At 43.6% G+C, this 9690-nt stretch overlaps 1 protein-coding gene across 2 annotated transcripts; it reads left to right on the top strand.

The window, feature by feature from the left end:
• Nucleotides 1-2946: 2946 nt before the first annotated feature.
• Nucleotides 2947-9540, top strand: ppardb (peroxisome proliferator-activated receptor delta b). Of its 2 annotated transcripts, none has more exons than XM_088367953.1 (8): nucleotides 2947-3335; nucleotides 4597-4956; nucleotides 5030-5184; nucleotides 5265-5403; nucleotides 6445-6647; nucleotides 7585-7791; nucleotides 7879-8122; nucleotides 8192-9540. In XM_088367953.1, the coding sequence occupies exons 2-8, from the start codon at nucleotides 4656-4658 to the stop codon at nucleotides 8437-8439; spliced, it is 1497 nt and encodes a 498-aa protein (XP_088224079.1). In that variant the 5' UTR covers nucleotides 2947-3335; nucleotides 4597-4655; the 3' UTR covers nucleotides 8440-9540. The 2 variants fall into 2 exon arrangements, with proteins under 2 accessions (XP_088224079.1, XP_088224080.1); XM_088367954.1 differs by having other exon boundaries at nucleotides 2948-3335; nucleotides 5033-5184.
• The last annotated feature ends 150 nt before the right edge of the window (nucleotides 9541-9690 follow it).

The following is a 9690-nucleotide window of genomic DNA, read 5'->3' as shown; positions in this document are numbered from 1 at the left end:
TTCTGTTCCAATATAATTTCTGTTCCTATTTTGCTGCAGCTGTACCCAATGCGTGTTTGTGAGGACAGGTAGGGGCGGGGTTAAGTGTTTCATTGGCTACATTTACATGGACACATTTATTTAGATTCAAAGCCTGATCAGAGAAAAATGCTCGATGTATGTACCCCATTAGCCATGCACACTGATCGGAGTACCAATCGACATAAACCACCCCTCTCATTCGGGATTAAATATTGATTGGATTTGGCTTGATCAGGTCCGAATATTCCGAATAGGGTGCGTACATTAAGCATGTTTATTCCAATCAGGCTTTTAATTGGAATAAATGTGTCTATGTAAACATTGCAAAAAAGTTACTTATGCGTTAAAACCCCATCCACTGAGGGGAGAACAATTGAGAGTGTTTTTGATGGCAGTACAGTAAATGTTGCGTTCTTGTCAGGGTTGTTCAAGGTGGTGACGTCACTGCTGTACATTTTACTTCACCGATGTTCGCAAAACCTTCACCAACAGCTTTCAAGATTTTATTTTACAGACAAATGTTTGGCGACCATTTGCCTCCTTGAGCAAACCCTGATGAGAACACAACATTCGCTACCTTCAAAAACCCTCACAACCCTCACATGTTCAAACACATTTGCAAACACATTTGAACATTCATCCATCGGTTATCTGTACCGCTTGTCCCCACGGGGGTCGCGAGCGTGCTGGAGCCTATCCCAGACAATTTGGAGTGCTCACTCGGCCTACCAAGCATGTTTTGGGGATGTGGGAGGAAACCGGCGAACCCAGAGAAAACCCACACAAGCACAGGGAGAACATGCAAACTTCACACAGGGAGGGCCGGAGGTGAAATCAAACCCGCACCCTCCGACCTGTGAAGCGGGCGTGCTAACCAGTGTGCTGTGCCGCCCCCACATTTGAACATATAAATCATACTAAAGGGTAAACATTTTTTTCCCATAACGCCAAGGGGTATGGCATCTAATCCCAAATGGAAATCATGTAACTGCAGTCACAATAATGAAACCGTAAAAATTACTAATAGACAATGCTTGTTTAATTTTCAAAGGTATCAGTATAATGTAGGCCAAATAATAAAAACATGGCATTTTTACTTGAAGTGAAGTCATAAGAATATTTTTTTTATTTTTCAGACCCCAAATGGAAATCATGTAACTGCAGTCATAATAATGAAACCGTAAAAATTACCAATAGACAATGCTTATTTAATTTTCAAAGGTGTCGGTATAATGTAGGCCAAATGATAAAAACATGATTTACTTGAAGTGAAGTCATAAGAATATTTTTTTATTTTTTATTCCCCCCCTCACACACACGCACGCACGCACACACACACACTCACATTTTTCCATGCTAAGATAGGGCAAACAATATGCACAGTTGGTGAAGAACATTGGGCATGAAAAAGTCATTTTTAAGGCTGACTTTTCAAGAAAAATGGAACATTATGAGGATAGGTCAGCCAACACCAGATGTCTGGTTTGTTTCCACACGAAAAAGAAGGCATTTCCAGCGCAAACACATCTCACTCAACAAATTACAGTCCACAACATGTACTATCTGTAGCAAAGGAGGAGCAAAAAAAAACAAATACAACAAAACAATCAGCATCTATGGTGAGTATGATGTACTATGTTCTGCCCTAAGAATTGTTTTCTCGCTGTTAGAAAGGTAAGTGTACTTAAAACTGATTTGCTGAGTGTGTCCGTTATGCTGGGAAGTGTTTTCTGTCTAAGGAAACATACACAAGCTGTTATTTGTCATTCAAAAGCGAATATAAGTTCTTCAGTAGCTCCTGTGGCAGGTTGAACTTCCTGAGGTGTCTCAGAAAGTACAACCTGTTAGAGATTCGCTCTCTGCTGGGCCTTCTCCCGGACAGAGTCTATGTAGCCGGTCCATTTCAGGTCCCGGGAGATGGTGATGATCTCAGAAACTTGAAGGTGTCTGTGGTGGAAATAGCATTACTGAGGATGGTGAGGGGTGGAAGTGGCAAAGGGTCTCTCTGAAGTACACTGTCATCTCCACGGTCTTGAGCGGGTTCAGCTCCAGGTGGTTTTGGCTGCACCAGTGGACCAGCCGCTCCACCTCCTGTCTGTACACAGTCTCATCACCGTCCCGGATCAGTTCGATGAGAGTGGTGTCGTCCGCATACTTCAGAAGCTTCACAGAAGAGTCGCCTGAGGAGCAATCGTTGGTGTAGAGAGAGAAGAGCAGTGGGGAGAGGACGCACTCCTGGGGGGCCCCAGTGCTGGTGGTCCGGGTGTCGGATGTGAGGGTCCCCAGCTTCACATGCTGTCTCCTGTTGGTCAGGAAGCTGGTGATCCAATGACAGGTGTAGGCAGGCACCGCGAGCTGGATGAGCTTCTGGTGGAGGATGTCGGGAGCAATGGTGTTGAACGCCGAGCTGAAGTCCACAAACAGGATCTTGGTGTACGTTCCTGGGGTGTCTAAGTGGCGCAGGATGTAGTGCAGTCCCATGTAGACCGCATCGTCCACCGACCTGTTTGCCCATATTCTCCATCATCCATAAACTGGAGTGTTTGATGTTTTTGGCAACACATTTTGATACATTTCAAACCAATTCTATCAAGCTTTTGATTATATAATAATAACAACAGTATAATTTAATGTGTTTTTTTATCCTTCTCAGTCTCACTACACACACTGACAGTTGATGAAAGAGGGAAACTATTTTGCGCATTTCTGTTAACTTGTGCAACGTTAATAAGTTGACACTACATTTTATTTTGTACTTTAGTACATTTCAGAGTCTACTTTTTTACATCAGCAGTTAAATCAGCACTTGTAAATGTGCAGTCTTTTTACACAAGTCTTTGTATTTGTTTTGTTTTCACTATCTTTTTAATGTGACAAGTGCTTAAGATTGTTGCTGTTTGAGGACAGCGGTGTCCTGACACGTGACGTCACGTGGTAGGCGGTACTTACGCATGAGTTGGGAAAGCGAAGCAAAGCTGGGAACAACACTGCTGACATGATTGCCCGTCAAGGTGCATGTATGGTTTTCTAAACCTTTCGGATTCCCCGAGTTTAGCCAACATGGACACTTTCAGAATGACTAAGGAAGGCCCGGTTCGTTGTTGAGTTTTGCGCTAGCCGTGTGACGTTAGCTCGTGCGGCTAGTAACTCCTGCTGCGGCTCAGGCTGCTTCAGACAACTTGTCAAGAGCCGAGACGATCGACAGAAATCCCAGGCACAATTTGGAACTGTTTTCGACACGCTCCCGCTGTACATATCTGCCGCGAGTTGTCGCTGCGCCGACGGCCGTCGAAACAGCAGCACTTTAGAGAGAGGTAAGTGGCGTTGGCAGGTCGGCGTTTAAAAGCACCCACGGGAATGTGGGTCACCCTCGCTAACGCAGTTGTGCCTATCAAGGTTAGAAGCTAACTAGCTAAGTTAGCATGTCGTGTTCAAGTCTTCAACAGTCCCCAAAACGCCATCTAAAGTACAGTGGCGGTGTACTTAATTGACTCCTCAAATGCCGGAGACTGTATTCTAACCCAATAGTAACTATCGATTACCGCAACATTGAAATATCGGCAACTGTTATTTTTTTTAAAACTGCCGCTGACGAGTCCGTTTGGGAGGAACCATAACATTTCCACTGCGCAGTAACACTTTTTCTGGTAAACAACCCAGTCCTGGCGAGCCGACGTTGAGGTTTGTCTCGTGAAAAGGCGACGCTACGTTACGTGGATTTATTCCACCAGGGGCCTTGGAGCAGCCCCCCCTCCCTCTCGCTCAAAAAGACCCCCTCCTTCTGCGATCAACACAGCAACTCCGTGTGTAAACAGTGCGTGCACCATGTGCCCTTGTACACGGTGCACCCCTTGCATGAAAGCCAAGCAAACAACAATGCAGATGGCTCCAGACAAACGTTCACGTTTGAAGATAGAGAACGGACTGAACTTCCCACCCACGAGTAATCCTCTTACTCTGTTTTTCTTGGGAATCTGGACTTCTGTTTGCATACTAACAATGCTTGTTCACAATGATTTCAGCGCAAGCAATTGATTTCTTAATGGGCTACTTGACGTTGTAATTATTTACTTTACCTCAGTCAATTTCTTGTACAGCCAAACTGGAAAGAATGAAACCACACTTCTGTACAATGAGTTGCAAAATTAAAAAAGGGTTTATTTCTAGAGAGCTAAAGTATTCCATAATACATTTTGTACGAACCCCTAAGTGCTTAGTTGTTAAAAATACTTTATTCTCAAAAGATTCTTTTTTTGCCCCCCCCCCCCAAAAAAAAAGTTTGAAAACTAACTACCTTTCCATTATTTTCAGGTCAGAGATGGGCACACAGAATGTTTTGAGTTCGTAACATGAGGTTTCTCTGTGTGTGCAAGCGTATATATCACGATTATTTTTGCAGTATGTCCCTAATATTCCATAGTTTGAGCTGCATACATCTGAATGCTTTGAAGATGTTCCCAATTTGTTTTCATAAATGTAGGACATTACTTTATATCTGTTGTTGTTCAGGACAATTATGTCTTAAATGAAAAAATGTTGAGCAGAGATCTGATCCGCAACCAATTTCTCAACTAGTGGGCCATCATGGCAACGTGACAGGAGGGAAGCCCGCTGAGTGTGCTTCGAAAGGAGTCATGGAGGGCTTACAGCAACCTTCTCCCAAGAAGCACAACAGGGTCAATGGCTACTGCCAGCCAATTTCACCCGAGGATGCGGCTGCTGTTAAGTGGCCTCGAGGGGAATCCCAGGGCTCAGACAGCTGCGAGGGTGCGAGTGCATCGGAACATGCGGACCTGGATGAGCCCAAAGGTCCCGAAAGACACGTCGAGATCAAAGAGGAGCTGGAGGACGCGTCTGCTCGGCGAGGCAAGCAGGAGAAAGCAGGGAATGCAGATGAAGAAAACAATCACAGCAGTGCAGCGTCGAGCTACACCGGTGAGACCTCCTCCCCTTTCAAGCTCTTGGTGCGTTTTCGAAGCCGAACTATTTATGGATGCTTTTTTTTAAGCAGACCTTTCCCACACGCCGTCGGCATCACTGTCCGAGCAGCTGCGTTTGGGCCGTGAGGACACGACAGCCTCTGGAATCAGTGTGGAGTGTAAGGTCTGTGGGGATAAGGCGTCAGGCTTTCACTATGGTGTACATGCCTGTGAGGGTTGTAAGGTAATACCACTTGTGTGTGACTGCCTTTCAAGATCACAAAATACTTCAGTCTGTTTTTCTTATTTTCTCTTCCAATCCAGGGCTTTTTCAGACGAACTGTGCGCATGAAATTGGAATATGAGCGCTGCGAGCGTTCCTGCAAAATTCAGAAGAAGAATCGCAACAAGTGCCAATATTGTCGTTTCCAGAAGTGCCTTTCTTTGGGAATGTCTCATGATGGTGAGTAAGCAAGATGTTTAACTTCATAGTAGGGCTTTGCAATTAGCTAAATTTTAATATCTTGATATTTTTGTCAGATATAGGGGTGTTTCGATCAGCGTTTTAAGATGTCTGTACCGATAACAATCATTCATGAGTATGATTGTGTGATACCAAATACATTCACATTAAGTTGCTGTAAAATTTTTCATTTAGAGCTACAAATATTTTTTATTTAAAAGAGCTTGCTTAAATTGTTTAGTTTTTAATTTTTTTTAAATTAATTGATTAATCAAATGACGGCAAGGTGGTTGACTGGTTAGCACGTCCGTCTCACAATATAGTGATTGCAAATTCGACTCCGGCCTTTCTGTGTGGACTTTGTATGTTCTTCCCGTGCTTGCATGGGTTTCCTCCAGGTACTCAGATTTCCATCCATCCATTTTCTGTACCGCTTTGTCCCCACGGGGGTCGCGGGCGTGCTGGAGCCTATCCTAGCCGTCATCGGGCAGTTGGCGGGGGAAACCCTGAACTGGTTGCCAGCCAATCGCAGGACACACAGAGACGAACAACCATCCGCACTCACACCTAGGGGCAATTTGGAGTGCTCAAGCAGCCTACCAAGCATGTTTTTGGGGATGTGGGAGGAAACCGGAGTGCCCAGAGAAAACCCACGCGGACACGGGGAGAACATGCAAACTCCACACAGGGAGGGCCGGAGGTGGAATCGAGCCTGCACCCTCCTAACTGAGAGGTGGACATGCTAGCCAGTGCGCCACCGAGCCACCCTACTCAGATTTCCTCCCACAGTGTGAAGAAGTGTATCTTCTTGCTTGAGTGCTAAATTTCAATTTACGTATCCCCTGATGAGTCGATTAATCGCACCAATTCTCGATGACTGTCGATGATTGTCAAAATAATCCTTTGTGGCAGCCTTAGTCCAAATTGTGTAACCCTTGGCCTGCAATCTGCTGACTGTCATCATTGCACTCGTTAGAATTGTTTAAAATGTCAGAATATATGTATATTTTTAAAAATGTGGGCATGTTTGTGTTTGCTCAGCAATCAGATATGGCCGCATGCCTGAGGCAGAGAGGAAGAAATTGGTGGCAGGCCTGCTTGCAGACGAGTTAAACCTCTGCAAACCGGGAGGCTCAGACTTGAAGACACTGGCCAAGCAAGTCAACACAGCCTACTTGAAGAATCTCAGTATGACCAAGAAGAGGGCCCGCAGTATCCTGATGGGAAAGACCAGCAGCACCTCAGTAATACTCTGATTTTTCTTGATATTGACCAGCCAGTTTATCTTTTTTTTTAGTTTGGTACCTCAAAACTGGACCACGATCTGTTTTGTGATGTTGACCTAACATCCATCTAGGGGAATTTCATAATAGAATTTTCCCACTGAGACCAATAATGTTTGGGAAGGTAACTTGTAAGGTGTTAAGTGAATTGAGTTAGAGCTTCATTCTGGGATGTATTAAACTTGTAAATTATTCCAGATTGACAAAGCCTTACATTGTACCGGCAATGTTTCAAGTAACATTTTAACATTATTGTCCTCCGAGCATAAACTGAAGTTAACCAGCCTCAAAGTTAAGTTAGACACAATAAAACACTTTAAGAAGTCTTATAAATTTCAATGATGAATTTGGATGGGTAATAAACATAATGCAAAGTGTTCATTTATAACACCTGCATAAAACACAAGCTGTGTTGAGGAGAAACAGAGTGCATAGGCTGGTGTTACGTAATCGGGGAACAAAAAAAAAAACCCTCTGATTTTCATTACAGGAAAAAAAGCAGGAAATCAGATTGTAGGTAGATTTATCAAAACTTTTATGTGTGTGCATGTGTATATCAAGTATTACAAAGGTAATTACAAGAAATCAAGTGACATTACTTCAATAATATGGTACATGGATTTTGTTACTAAAATTTTTGACAAGTAACCATTAGAATACATTTTTAAAGTAACCCCCAATAACCCTGAACCCAAGTAGCCCCAAAAAGTATGTTTGATAGCTAAAATGAGGTACAGTGAGATAGGGGACTGTTTCCATGGTAGAATGACGTCACGCACAACGACATGTGGTACTTCAAAATAGTTTGAACTTTAGGTGGAATTCCAAACTGCAACTTTCAGATGTTCCAAGTAGAGCAGTATCTTTATTGTCTCTTTCTCTCTCGTCTTGGTGTCAGCCATTTGTGATCTATGACGTGGACACGCTTTGGAAGGCTGAAAGTGGTTTAGTGTGGAGCCAGTTGCTTCCAGGCGCTCCCCTGACCAAGGAGATCGGGGTGCACGTGTTCTACCGTTGCCAGTGCACCACGGTAGAGACGGTGCGCGAGCTCACCGAGTTTGCCAAGAGCATTCCGGGGTTTGTCGACCTCTTCCTGAACGACCAGGTTAGTCGCTTCATCGTGCTATGGCAACTGCTGGTACGAGGCCATAGAAAGGATGTCATCAGTGTGCATTTATGTCTCTTGCTGTAGGTGACGTTGCTGAAGTATGGCGTGCATGAAGCAATTTTTGCAATGTTACCATCTCTCATGAACAAAGATGGACTTCTGGTGGCCAATGGTAAAGGCTTTGTGACCAGGGAGTTCTTGCGCAGCCTAAGGAAACCTTTCAGTGAGATCATGGAACCCAAGTTTGAGTTTGCTGTCAAGTTCAATGCCCTGGAGCTGGACGACAGTGACCTGGCCCTCTTTGTAGCTGCCATCATCCTCTGTGGAGGTGCGAGGGAAATATTTCCATGCTCCTTTTGCTTGCTCAACTGTGACTGAAGCTCATGTCTCTCTCCAGATCGCCCAGGCTTGATGAATGTGAAGCAGGTGGAGCAGAGCCAGGACAACATCCTGCAGGCCCTAGACCTCCATCTGCAGGCCAACCACTCTGACTCAGTCTACCTCTTCCCCAAGCTGCTGCAGAAAATGGCCGACCTCCGCCAGCTGGTCACGGAGAACGCTCAGCTTGTGCAGAAAATCAAAAAAACAGAGTCTGAGACATCATTGCACCCTCTTTTGCAGGAGATCTACAAGGACATGTATTAAACTACTCTGAGCAATACTGTTACAGACTGAATACACACTTATTAGAACAATACACTGTGTTCAGTGAAACATTGTTCCAAGTGAGTTGTCATACCTATGCTTCAGCACACAAATTACGTGTGCATCTGGAATAAGGTCCACCCTCATTTTCACAAAGGTCACATCACAAAAGAACACTTGTGTTTTTCTTACTGAAGCTGCTCCCTGCTTTCCTGGGGAAACATTTCACGTTACTACGTACAGACTTGCGCGGTGCTGCGGAGAGCAACCAGCAGTGTGGACATGGTGCGTTTTAAAGATACCGGCGTGATTAGACAAAGCTTACACAGGTTGGTTTTTGTTTACATTCTTATCTTCATGTAGTGACCTCCAACTTTACCGATTGGCTGTGTGGACCTCACTTGGCGCAGGTGCCTGTGCAATAGCGTTTCATTAGTAAATGTGGACAGCCAAGCCATCTAGCCATATGCAATACACATATGCATATGACCTGCACAAGTACAAGCAACGCATCCTGTTTTTAGTTTCTCACATGATTTTTGTCCTTGTAATTATGTCTAATTATTTGTATTATATTTGTGAAACATGAACGTCATCACATCATTGTATGTATTTGACAATATTTGTTTCTTACCTGCTTGGTTTGCAAAATATACTATCAACTTTATACACCTTTTCATTTCATGCAGTGACATGCGTGTTTTAAAAACAGTACAGTAGGCCTATTTCACTCACTTTCCTCGTGTACAATTTTATTTTTTGAACCATTTTATTTCTTTTTCATTTTTCTTAATTTCTTTTAGTCAGGCTTCATTCATCTGCTCTACCTCTATTGTTTGACAATATTCCCCTGTCTCAACAAAGCACATGCTATTCTTTGCCTTTTTTTTTTTTTAATATGGGTACAACCTATTTCAGTCGTGGTCAAGCGAGTGAACAAGATGACTGAAATGTCAACAACAACAAAAAATGCACCGTACGTTATTGTGAGCTACCTCTGCCTGTCTAAAAAGTGCCAAATATGTTCAACCAATGACTTGAAATGATCGTAATATGTTACCGAGAAAAGTTACAGCTCTTTCATAAACTATTAGAACTGTTTCCCGCTTGTGCATAATTATTTTTAAAGGTGATTTCTGATTACTATTTTTAGAGATAAAAGTTAGTCATACACAGTGCACAGTTGAGATTGAGAACAGTGACGTTCAAAGGTTGACGTCACGTTTTCATTGGCTCGTCGCTCCGTTAATT

The sequence above is a fragment of the Syngnathus floridae genome, chromosome 2 (genome assembly GCF_059516105.1).
Source record: "Syngnathus floridae isolate MCC-2025c chromosome 2, RoL_Sflo_1.0, whole genome shotgun sequence".
NCBI lineage: Eukaryota > Metazoa > Chordata > Actinopteri > Syngnathiformes > Syngnathidae > Syngnathus > Syngnathus floridae.
This window is presented reverse-complemented; position numbering and strand designations above follow the sequence as displayed.

Bases quoted from the DNA above. Each gene is read 5' to 3' on its own strand.
- ppardb (XM_088367953.1), top strand. From the start codon at position 4,656: ATGGAGGGCTTACAGCAACCTTCTCCCAAGAAGCACAACAGGGTCAAT. The intron at 6,648-7,584 runs GTAATACTCTGA...TCTTGGTGTCAG, and splicing joins GAAAGACCAGCAGCACCTCA to CCATTTGTGATCTATGACGT. The intron at 8,123-8,191 runs GTGCGAGGGAAA...GTCTCTCTCCAG, and splicing joins TGCCATCATCCTCTGTGGAG to ATCGCCCAGGCTTGATGAAT.